Source organism: Nilaparvata lugens, unplaced genomic scaffold, assembly GCF_014356525.2.
Source record: "Nilaparvata lugens isolate BPH unplaced genomic scaffold, ASM1435652v1 scaffold6644, whole genome shotgun sequence".
In the NCBI taxonomy this organism is placed as follows: Eukaryota; Metazoa; Arthropoda; class Insecta; order Hemiptera; family Delphacidae; genus Nilaparvata; species Nilaparvata lugens.
The window spans coordinates 1-13,479 of record NW_024092395.1 but is presented as its reverse complement, the minus strand read 5'-3'; the positions used below and the strand labels follow the sequence as shown (position 1 = coordinate 13,479).

At 32.5% G+C, this 13,479-nt stretch overlaps 1 protein-coding gene across 1 annotated transcript; it reads right to left on the bottom strand.

Moving 5' to 3' along the window:
* Positions 1 to 236: 236 nt before the first annotated feature.
* LOC111058515 (protein eva-1 homolog C-like) lies at positions 237 to 11,863 on the bottom strand (the record flags this gene model as incomplete). The annotated part of the gene is made up of 3 exons (XM_039445327.1): positions 237 to 464; positions 1,492 to 1,635; positions 11,714 to 11,863. Coding segments are annotated over 3 exons (522 nt in total), but the record flags the coding sequence as incomplete, so codon positions are not given.
* Between the last annotated feature and the right edge of the window lie 1,616 nt (positions 11,864 to 13,479).

The following is a 13,479-nucleotide window of genomic DNA, read 5'->3' as shown; positions in this document are numbered from 1 at the left end:
AGGGCGGTACGAGAGCGGAGTGGGTTGGAAGCGCGTATATGTGTACACAGCTTTCGATTCTAAGCCTACACTGCAACGTTGCAATATCGTAGGCCGCGGCCTTGTATTAAGGGTGCCTATGATGACATCAATGTATGAAATAAATGAATAAAATAACAGCTGTCATACATGACATGATTTTCATTCTACAAAAATACAAAATCGAACAAGTACAAATAAAACACCTGACCACTGACCTTTGAGCTTGTCCTCCTTGTGGGGCTGGGAGGGAGGTGGGGGTGAAGAGGGCCTCTGGGGAAGGAGACCACTGAGATTGCCGGCCAGGTTGGGTGAGGGGGAGAAGGAGTCCGGCTCTCTGAAGAGATCGTCGACTGCATCGTAGTCCATGTCTAGATACTCTCCCTCCAGGTGCTCGTCATCCTCTAGACGATCCTCGTACTGTTCTCTCAGCACTTTTCTGGGGACTATCACAAGAAAATTCCAGTTGTCAGATGAGAAAAATCTTAAATCTCAAAATATTTATCCATTTATTCTTTATTGCTGTCTCACATCCATTTATGGGTTGAGAATAGACATTAACCAATAAGACAATTCAACCGATAAGACAATTTCAATAGATTATATAAACTTATACCTGAATAGCTATACTACATATATTACTCATGTCTTAGAAAAGAGTATTATGATCACCCCGACACATATTATTATAGTGGGATATCATAATTAGGACAAAGTTTAGTATTTAGCAACTTTTGTATGTCTTCCTGTGGTTCCTATCCGTTTCGGATGTTGGCAACCAGCATGGCAAGCCTAATTTTGTCCACAGCCATGCGGAAGAGTTCAGCTGATGTTTTTCTCGTCCACTTTCTTAGGTTATGCAGCCAAGATATTCTTCTCTTTCCAGGACCTCTTTTTCCATCGAGTTTTCCTTGGACGATTGTCTGGAGTAAAAAGTACCTGGAGTCGTTCCTCATGATGTGGCACAGATATTGTAGTTTTCGGATCTTGATAGTGTTCATAATTTCCCTTTGTTTATTCATTCTTCTTAGTACCTCTTCATTAGTGACATATTCAGTCCATGATATCCTTAGCATTCTTCGATAAAGTCGCATTTCAAAGGCTTCTATTTTCTTGGATATGTTTTCATTGAGTGTCCAAGATTCTGCTCCATATAAGAAAACAGAAAAGATGTAACATCTCAAAATGTATAATGTATAATGTGAATGTATATAATGTTTTGTATGTATAATATAATAATTATGTATATGTTTTGTCATTTTGCAGTTTTGCTAAACTATATAATTTCTGACGTTGTCTCTAACTAATATAATGTTGACCTGCAGTCAAATTATATTTATTCTGTTTATTTATTTTGCTGAATGAATAGAAGAATGATTGACAAAAATATGGACGATCTTCAGATGCAATGTATTTATAAATTAATGAGAATACTAGTGAATGAATAAATGGTTGAATAGTAAAATGACTGACCACATGTGTAGACGACCTTGAGGTACATGCGTGACTCCTTCTGACACGGATTGCCAAATGTGGAGGCATCAGCTGATAAGGTGCACCTTCTCTTTCCATGACATATCTGCATCACTGTCTCTGTGGCGTAGCTCACCAGGCAGGCTGAAAAACACACAACATTTTTAAATATTGGACTATCTATTTTTATGGAAAATTAATTCCCTGTTTGATGAAAATTTGATTACTATCTAAAGTACTTATTTACTCCCTGAGACATGGTGCTGTCAATACCCTACTACATCAAACTAGAGTTTTTTATGAGATAGGTTTTGTGTATTATGTATTGTGTACAGGTATACTGTCATTTTGGTGATTATAAAAAACTGGGTATATATTATGTTCTGGAGGTCTGTATATCTATTTGGGTTAATTATTGGTATTTAACGAAAATCCTAATGCTGCAAATCACCCCGAAGACCTCTGCCACTGAAGACATTGACAACAGGGTTAACAGCTAGATGGAAATTCGATGAGAACTACTATACAAAAATTAGTTGCCAGCCCGGGAATCGAACCCGGTACCTCCTAATTGTCAGTCAGGAATGCTTACCCTTACACCAAACTGACAATCTCTGGATAGCAGCGCCCATTTTATACGAAGCCATAGCGGCCAACCAGGTTACAGATGGAATTAAATAGAGAATGGATACAGATGGAATTACATGCATTCTCTATTTAATTCCATCCGTATTTGAGTTAATACATTGAGTCAGATAATACATACTTACAAAAATGAAAAATACAAGTTATGATCTCTTTAATTCTGAGAAAAACCACTTTGAACAAGAACAAAAGTGAGCGGTTTTATTCAGGTTGATAATGATTTCAGCTGAAAGTCCTCAACAAATACCATACACTGCCTCAAGAATCGTGTTTTTCTTTGATGTCCAGAATAATGCAATGAGTAGTGATGAATAATTCACTCAAAAAAAGAGAGTAGACGAGAAGGAAGAAGAGGAAGAGGAAGAAGAAGAGGAAGAGGAAGAGGATGAGGAAGAGGGAGAGGAAGAGGAAAAGGAAGAGGAAGAGGAAGAGGTAGAAGAAGAATAAGAAGAAGAAGAGGTAGAAGAATAAGAAGAATAAGAAGAAGAAGAAGAAGAAGAAGAAGATGGAGAAGATGAAGAAGGAGGAAGAAGAAAGTCAGGTAGAGGATGAAACAGTGGGAGCAGAGAAAGGGGAAGAGGAGACAGGAGAGAAAAAAAAGGGAGAAAGAGTAAATGAAGATCAGAAATGAGTGATAGAGAGAAGGAGAAGAGAATAAGTAGCTTTGTGTTTACTGTTATTTTCTTTCTCTCTCTCTCACTCTCTCTCTCTCTCACTCCCCCCCTCTCTCTCTCTCTCTCTCCGTGATTCGTGTCTCATGAAGATAAAAGATGATTTGTAAGTAATTTATTCACATTTTCTCCTTTGACGAGAGAAAAGCCATTACCTCATTTCACAGCAAATAAACAAGATGCCTATGGAAATTTGTGTACCTTAGCAAAAGTAAAAGGTACCAGCACACAAAGAAAAATAATGGCGAAAGAATGAAAGAAAAAACGTTAATAAGCTACTTTACAAATGAAAATTTCTGCCTTTGCTTTGTGAAGCTTGTTTAAGAGAAACAATCTACATTTTTGAATTTGAATTGGTCTGGTGTTTTTTGGTGATGCAAATTTCAGGAATTAGTAGGATTGTATACTGATTTCGAAATCAGGAATGAATTACATGAGTGAGAAAATGAGCATTTGTTGAGGGTAATAATTATAATAGATAATTATGGTACTTATTTCATGTTGAGATAGTTGTATTACTTAATCTTTCAATATAAATCATTTTATAATAAAACATAGAAGAAATAATTTACATTATTATCACTAAAATGAAAAATGTTTATATATTAAAGTAATCCTATTATATTAAGCGAGCAATTTCTGTATGTCTGTTTATATTTTCATATTTTTATATCTGGTTATCTGGCTATTTATGTTCAACGGATCTCGAAAACAGCTCTAACGATTTTTACGAGATTTGAAACATAGTAGGTTTATAATATAAAAATTCGATTGCACTAGGTCTCATCCTTGGGAAAACTCGCTGAACGACATTAAAAGGATAATTCATCCTTGTTTTAAACAGCTAAGACTTTCGTCGTCTGTGGATAGTAAAAAGTGAGCGAGTGATTCTGTGGAAAATCAAAATATCGCATCCCCGAAATTCATAAGCTGACGTATAGCCAGCTGTGAAGTATAAACACGATCATTTTAGAGAATTGTGTTCTGTTTATCAATAAATGAAAAAAACGAGCGAAGCTCGGTGTCCCGATATTAATTTTTAAACTTTCATTATACAAACTTCATGAATACGTTACTTAAATACTTTAGTATAAAAACCTGTATTATAGAAAATTATATTATTGTATAGATTATCAAGTATTATGGTATAGATTAATATTTTGATAAATTATCAAACGTAAATCCTCTTCTAATAATCTTGAAATCCTTTAATCAACTGTGCTTTAGAATATTGAGTTTTTTTTTGGTCCTGCAAAATTATTTCTTTAATATGTGAATATTAAGTTCAAAACAATAGTACACAATTGGTTGATGAGCAAAGGAAGACAGAACATAGAAAACATTATTTCAAACAACAACTAACCACCCAATGACTTACTAAACACTAACTAATTAATAATATGTACAAAAAAACCAAACAAAACCTACTCTAGAACATGGTACGCCATAGTGGAGTAGGTCAATTTCCACACAAAAAAAACTAAACAAGTAGAGGACACATTATAAGAATTTTTTGTAACTAACTATTGTATGTAATTGTAATTTATCTAATATTTTGTGTAATATGATGCTGTAGTTTTAGTTTTATTGGGAAATAAACATTTATTTATTTCCTATTTTAGTAATAATAATGTAAAATATTTCTTCATGTTTGGTTCTGAAGCATCTAAATTTAAAAATCTACTTTGTAAAAATGTTTGAGGACTGAAATTTTTGTGAAGTGAACAACTACAGGACTTGAGCTGCGTTTACACCAAAGTTAATAACAAAATGTTAATAACGTAATCCTTTTAGATTCTAATTAGATTGAACATATTTTATCATATACATGATGGGCATATGTGTATGATAAGTTATGTTCAATCTAATAGAATCTATAAGGATTAAGTTATTAACATTTTGTTAATAACTTTGGTGTAAACCCTGCTTAAACTAGAGATGGGAAGTTCGGATCACTTTACTGATTCGGGTCAGTCGTTCACATTCACTGCCGCGACCCGTTCAAAAAGACCCGTTCGATTGAACGGTTAATTTTCCATAGCTTTCCTATAAACAAGCAAAAAAAGGTTCACCAGTTGATGTGTGAAGACAGTAAAAACAGGGGTTTACCCCAGTTGATGAACGGGTCAAATGAACGGGTTTTTTGAATAAATGTGATCCGGATCACTCGTTCACCTTAATGACCCGTTCAATTCGAACGGGTCATGACCGAACGACACATCTCTAGCTTAAACCTTTTTCGGACTATGTATCTAAATTTGGGAGAGGAATAGCACAAGGTTACCCTTTTTTTTCTCCCTATCATTTTTGATGATGTAATTCTATGAATCAATGGTATAGATTAATATTTTGATAGACTACCAAAACGTAAATCCTCTTTCAATAATCTTGAAATCCTTTAATCAACTGTGCTTTTAGAATATTTAGTTAGCTTTTTTATCCTGCAAAATGATTATTTCTTTAATATGTGAATATCTCCTATTTTAGTGATGATAATGTAAAAAATTTCTTTGTTTGGTTTTGAAGCATCTGAATTCAAAAATCTACTTTTGTGATGTGTGCAAATTTTGTGAATTGAACAAATACAAGGCTCAACCTATTTCGGACTATGTGTAACCTTATCTAAATTTGGGAGAGGAATAGCAAAGGTACCTTATTTTTCTCTCCCTATCATTTTTATAATGTACGGTAGCTACTTGTATGAAACAATTATATCCTCAGAATCTTGAAATCTTTCAATATAATCTATCAAGGATCTTGGATTAATCATCTTTCAATCTATCAATATTGATAACAACTTAAAATCACTGTTAACTACAGAATCAATATTCATCACTACCTCATCATCCACTTCATCTTAACTGGAGTTCTTATTAAATATTGAATCAGTTTCTCTTACAGTTAAGTACTCAAGTGAGACGTTCTAAAGCTATCAGAACCCAGAACTTACCCATTATTTGTACAAGCATTAACCAAGTACAATAAATTATACAGCTGATAAGTCCCTTTTATTTGTAATCATGATTGGAATCCGGCTACTAGAATTTGGGAGATGATTCAGGATATGCAGCCAGTCAGGACCATGTTATAATGGCAGTGTTTGATTAGCAATGGTATTGCTATCCTTGTCTATCATTCAACAAAGCGGATAGCGCTATCTCTTTCTCGCTTTGCTCTGTTGTTAGTTCGTCTTTTAACAATGTAGAATTGATAATTTAATTCATAAAATATTCCATCTCAGTTTTGAGAATTCATTATGAAATTATTGGAAAATATAATTTCTTGCTTAATAAATATAATTGATTATTTTAAGGCTGTGCAAAGACTGAAAATAACTCTCTACTCGTGATTAGCAATAGTATGGCTATCCTTGTCTATCATTCAACAAAGCGGATAGCGCTATCTCTTTCTCGCTTTGCTCTGTTGCCGGATCGTATTTTAACAATGTAGAATTAATAATTAAATTCATAAAATATTCTATCTCAGTTATGAAAATTCATTATGAAATTATTGGAAAATATATTTTCTTGCTTAATAAATTATAATTGATAATTTTAATGCTGTGCAAAGACTAAAAATAACTTTCTACTCGTGATATTTTTCAAAGTTTTTTGATTTGTAAATCATCAAGTTATCAAAATTGAAAGTTTTCTCAGGAAAATTTTTTCTTATCATTACTTTTCGAGATATGAGCGCCTAAAGATTAAATTTTCCGGACAGAACATTTCAAATTCGGTAAGAGATAAATCCATGAGATTTTAAGGATAGTTTCTTCATGTTATTCATTGATCTAGTAAAACAAAAATTTTCTGAAAATATCAATTTTTAAGATAGTTATCCAATTTACTAAAAATAACTTTTAGTTGAGTTATTTTTCGTAAATTGAATAACTTTTTCAAAAACTGGTATTTTCGGAAAATGTTTGTTTTACTGGAATAACAATACCATTAAGAATCCATCCTCTGAATCTCATGGATTTATATCCTACTGAATTTGAAATGTTCTGTCCCAAAAATTTAAACTTCAGGCGCTCATATCTCAAAAATTAATGATCAGAAAAAATGCTTTCCTGAGAAAACTTTTCCATTTTTATTTCTTGATGATATACAAATCGAAAAACTTGGAAAAATATCACGAGTGGAAAGTTTTTTTTAGCTTTTGTACAGCCTTAAACGAGAATGACCAGTTAATATTACATCAATAAACCTGTATCAGATACCGTCTATAGAAGGCATTGACAAGACGGAGGAACGGCAACGTTGTTCTCCTATCCTTCTCCACTGCCATTATAACGTGGACCTCACTATATAGAGAAGGATGGCTTCATCTGCTTTGTGGAATGATAGACAAGGATAGCAACACCAATGTTGATCAGATACTGCCATTATAACGTGGACCTCACTATATAGAGAAGGATGGCTCCATCTGCTTTGTGGAATGATAGACAAGGATAGCAATACCAATGATGATCGAATACTGCCATTATAACGTGAACCTCACTATATAGAGAAGGATAGCTTCATCTGCTTTGTGGAATGATGGACAAGGATAGCAACACCAATGATGATCGAATACTGCCATTATAACGTGGACCTCACTATGGAACAAGATTAGATTGAATTCTAATGATCACAAACCAGCCATCAAAATTCGGCGAATAATTAAGATTATGAAGTGTTTTACAAACAGTTCAGTGGAAGCTTTGAAGAGCTTTTAGTGGTTGACTCTACCTGTTTGAGGCATCCCTCAGTTTGAACATAGTGAAGATTTGTTGGAGTTATTAATGAAGACTATGAGATGCTCTCATTGACAATCAGCAGACGAGAAGACTATTGATTTGATTCATTATTTCTCTCTGAATTCGAATTGATGATGGATGTAGGTTTCATTAATAAAGTTAGATTCAAATAAAAAGTTCTAGAAATTCATAGATGGAAATAAATAGAAATCGCATTTGCTCAGTCGCTAATAAATCAAGCAATTGATCTACAGCATTTAATTAGGATTTTCGTATAATAATAATTGACCAAGCGAAGAGAGGTCTAAGATTCAAGTCGACGGTTTTGCATTTCTCTTAATGTTTGAATGTTTGAATGTTTGCATGTTTGAATGTTTGAATGTTTAAATGTTTAAATGTTTGAATGTTTGAATGTTTGAATGTTTGAATGTTTGGATGATTGAATGCTTGAATGTTTGAATGTTTGAATGTTTGAATGTTTGAATGTTTGAATGTTTGAATGTTGAATGTTTGAATGTTTGAATGTTTGAATGTTTGAATGTTTGAATGTTTGAATGTTTGAATGTTTGAATGTTTGAATGTTTAAATGTTTAAATGTTTATATATTGCGCATTCACGGCGAAACGCGGTAATAGATTTTCATGAAATTTGATAGGTATTATCCTTTTTTAATTGCGCGTCGACGTCTATACAAGGTTTTTGGAAATTTTGCATTTCAAGGAAATATAAAAGGAAAAAGGAGCCTCCTCATACGCCAATATTGGAGTAAAAATCAGACTATAGAATTATTCATCATAAATCAGCTGACAAGTGATTACACAGATGTGTGGAGAAGCCAGTCTATTGCTGTATTTCCATAAGGTCTATAGTTTCAATCAGGTACTTGTGGATGAGAATACTGCATGAGGTCTACTGTTCACAGAACTACTAGTTTATTGATAAACAGAACACAATTCTCTAAAAGATCGTGTTTATATTTCACAGCTGGCTATACGTCATCTTATGAATTTCGGGGATGCGATATCTTGATTTTTCACATACTCACTTTTTTACTATTCACAGCTGTTTCAGCCAAGGAAGAATTATTCTTTTAATGTCGTTCAGCAAGTTTCCCCAAGGATGAGACCTAGTGCAATCGAATCTTCATATCATAAACCTACTATGTTCCAAATTTTGTAAAAATCGTTAGAGCCGTTTTCGAGATCCGTTAAACATAAATAACCAGATATAAAAATAGTCAGAAATAAAAATAACCAGATTTATAAATACAGAAATTGCTTGCTTAATATAATAGGATAGCAATAACTATAGTGAGGTCCACGTTATAATGACAGTGTTTGATTAGCAATGGTATTGCTATCCTCTTCTATCATTTAATAAAGCGGATAGCGCTATCTCTTTCTCGCTTTGCTCTAGTGCTAGATCGTCTTTTAACAATGCAGAATTAATAATTAATTATCAAAATATTCCATCTCAATTGTGAAATTCTTGCTTAATTCGTGAACAGAATCACAAATCATATAAATTTAAGTTAATAATCGAATATAATTGATTATTTTAAACTGGAATGAACGGTTAATAACGTTTAACAGTTAACGTCTATAGATGGCACTGACAAGACAGAGGATTGGCAACGTTGTTCTCTTATCTTTCTTCACTGTTATTATAACGTGTGATAATTCACTATAGGAGAAAGCGACAAACTCTTCTCTCAAATTTCACAAACAGTGGGATTTCCAAAAAGTAGGTTACATTTCACTTTCAAAAATTGGAGTCCAATTCTGTGTCCGAAAACCAAAAAACTATGAATTTCAAATTCAGAAGGATGAAACACTTGATTAGGCAAAACATTAAGGCTGTGCAAAGGCTAAAAATAAACTTTCTACTGGTGATATTAAATTTTTCAAAGGTTTTCGATTTGTATATCATCAAGCTATCAAAAGGGAAAGGTTTTCTTAGGAAACAATTTTTTCGATGATTACTTTTTGAGATATGAGTGCCTAAAGTTTAAATTTTTGGGACAGAACATTCCAAATTTGGTGAGAGATAAAACCATGAGATTTGGGGGATGAACTCTGCATGGTTTTGTTGATTGAATAAAACAAGAAGTTCTTGAAAATATAAATTTTAAACTACTAGCTATCCAGTAATTCACCTTTGATATCATAGCAATCAATTCCATCAAAACAACTAGATACATATTATTTATTGTTCATGAGATAGTATTATTCATATTGAAATTCAATTATTAGGCTATGACCGACTCCTGGTAGAAAACTTCAAAGGTTATGCCAGTCACCAACCTATAATAATATCAAATATAATTCAATTTGTGTAATAAATTCTAATATTGTATTGTTTATATAATTTTGTCAATAAAGCTTGTTTTACTATACTCTTGTCATTGACGGGATATAGTACACCCCGTTATAGTAAATGTTTTTCTGCAGTACATTGAATTCGTTGTATTTGACGTTGCTTATGACTTGTTTGTTTCTTGGCAATCAGGCAATCAAATTTTATTCATTTATGCTATTGGGAGTGTTGGATAATAGTGTAATGATAATCCTCATTCCATTCAGTTTGATTGTACATTATAATTTTTACCAGTTAGGGATAATTTAGGTAATAATTACCTAGGGATAATTGAAGAGGTGGAATCCAAAAGGGCTTAAGTAATTTTTTTCACATTTTTGTTGAATCTGATCCTAGAGCATCATTTCTAACATTGGAAAACAATTCATGCCATAACAGTCAAGTATATTATACACATTACAAATGAGTAATTTTTTCCAAAAGTGCTTTAGTCATGCCCTGTTCTTTCCAAACAGGCTTACGTCAGCTGCCAAGCGTTTTGCGCATGCGCGACTTCCAGCAGTCAGCACCTATTTGCTGTGATTTCGAGGTTATGCTGACTGATTGACTTTGATAGAGAATCGTGTCAGTGAAATGAAGAAGAATGTGATTAATTTTTATAAATAAAAATAATATTTCGTCATGTACTTAGATAGTTATTAAAACCTTTGTTGGCATCTTAAAGACAAGCTCTGACTATCAATACTCTTATAAATAATAATAGTTTGAAGTTGTGTCCCATATGAATTTCCCAGAAGTGCTAAGTCACTGACTGAAGTCGTTTTGGAAAATAACCAAATATTAATTAACACCTTAAAAAAATTATTTTGTGATTGAATCTCACTTTTAATTGTCTTGAAAGAAGGATTGAAACTGCGAATTACATGAATGATTTTTTCCAAAGTAGCATTCAATTATATTATCAAAAATAGAAAAAATTAGTTCCTGAGAAATTCACTTTTTTGACTTAAGACCTTTTGGAATCCACTTCTTTAATTGGAAAGACTGAGAAGTTGTCAAAAATCTACTCTATTTTAATAAAAAATATTAATATTCTACAGGAGCATGCTTTCGTGTGTGCTGGTGATGTGTGAGCATGCTCCTGTAGAATATTAACCATTTTTATTAAAATAAAGTGGATTTTTTGACAATTTCTCGAGTCTCTAGAGAAAAGTTCCACAACATCAATATTCACTCTACAAACTTAATCAGTTAGAAATAGAAGTATACTATTGATACTATTATTGTTCTATTTATTATTTCCTAGTGAGGAATGTTGTTTATTCGAATTGATTTTAAAGCTGGGTTTAAACCGAAGCTATTAACCAAATGTTATTTAGTTAGTTATTTAGTTATTTATTGACATTGTGTACAAATACTTAACATGAGGAAAGGCACAACAGGCTCATGCCCAAAACTTCCACTATAGTGGCAAAACTTTATACTATAGTATAAATTTCCAATTTATACTATTCTGTCCAAATCAAAATGTTGGTTATGTCACTTTCACTTTCAAAAATACAATTTACACTCTTCAATACTCATATGAACAAGCAAATTTTGATGTTAATAACTAAATCCTTATAGATTCTATTAGATTGAACGGAACTTGACAAACACAACATAGATTATGTTCAACATGTGTATGATAAGTTATGTGTAATCTAAGTAATCTAATAGAATCTATAAGGATTTAGTTATAACATTTTGTTATTAACTTTGGTGTAGACGCAGCTTTATTCATTGTATTTGTGTTTTATAGTTGAAATGTTTTTACTTTGTAGGAATAAAATTTGTATTTGAATTTACTTACTTTCTTCTCTGACACCCTGAGGCTGTGGACATCTGACGCTCTCATATTCGGTTCTGCCAAAACTTGCTGAATAGACAGCAATCCTTGAATTTGGGTTGCATTTCAGTTGCAAAACGTCATTTTCACACGCCACCTTACTTCGAAACTCATCTGGAACAGACAAAAAATACACGAAACGTAGTAAATTACAGACAAAAAGATACACGAAAATTAGTAAATAACAGACAAAAAAATACACGAAAATTAGTAAATAACAGACAAAAAATACACGAAAATTAGTAGATAAATGAATAAATGAGATTCAATTCAGTGAATAAAGTTCCAAGAGAAAATGAATGACGAGAATCGCTCATTGATATCCCAATCTATATCAATTTGTTGATGTAGAAGTTGTAAATTATGTTGTAAAACAACCGAAATCATGTGTCAGTCATGAAAGACTGTCAGGCCCGGTTGCACAAAAGCCGGTTAAATTTTAAGCGTGATTAATTCCATGAGAACCAATCAGAGAAGCCGTCTTCACAGCAGCCGGTTGAATTTTAACCGTGATTAACGTTACGAGAACCACTTGGAGAAGGCGTTTTTGAAAAGACTCTGATCAGTTCTCGTGGAATTAATCACGGTTAAAATTTAACCGGCTGTTGTGCAACCGACACTCAGTGTGATAGCTCCCAAATAGCCTCAGCTAAAGCTATTTATTTATTTATTCAATCATTCAGAATTATTATACAACTTACAGAAAAGTACCACAGGCTAACGTACGCCCAAAACGGTTCCAGTTCCAATTTATACAACAGTCCAATGATGTTATGAATAAATGAATGAAAAAACTGTAGTAATTCTACATGCAATGAATTCTTCAGCTAACTAAATGATAAAAAACAACAAAATTTTTCTTATGAACTTTCAATGTTACTTTTATATCCAAAAAAAGACGAAGGAGTGAGTCAATTTTGTTTTCCAATGAACTTGGCCTGTTCAAGGGTTCGGAGAATAAGTTTTCAACATTTGAATCCGATTAATCAATTCTTTCTTAAGTTATTGTAGAACAGTTTAATATTTTTTTGTGATTGTGAAAGAAGATTTGTTTGGATTTTAAAATTAATTAATCTGATGAATTCAAAATTATTGTAGTACCTACATACAGTTTTTGAACTCAAAATAGTGTGTGAATTAACTTATCATTTACATAACCTCTAGACTGTGTATTCCAATTAAGGTTTAAAGCAGTTTTGGGCGAATGCCTGTTGTTTTTACCTGCATTGTATCTATTGTCTTTGAATAAATGAAATGAAATGAAACATACAAACAGACGGACAACGACTTTGGCCTTCAGCAAGTCAAAAGTAAGAACTCACTAACGCTCGTTCAAATATTTACTCTCAATTATAGAAATGTATTAAACGAGTTTTAAACGGGTGTCAAAGAATTTGCTCGTTGGAAAATCTTTATATAAGGTTTATTGAGTTTTTCGAAATTCAATTTTGAAAGTTTTTTGTGTAAATGTTTGTTTTTTGACTTCAAAATGCTAAGCAATTGAATTTTAAAATAAAATAGATTAAAATAATGAAAATAAAATGTGATATTACTGTAAGCTGAGGACGTTGTTTATGACATTTTTATGTTTTTGACAATAAATTATATAATTATTATTTAACGAAAATCCCAAATAAATGCTGCAAATCACCCCGAAGACCTGCTACTGCAGACATTGACAACAGAGTTAACAGCTAGATGGAAATTCTACTGTTGTCAATGTCTGCAGT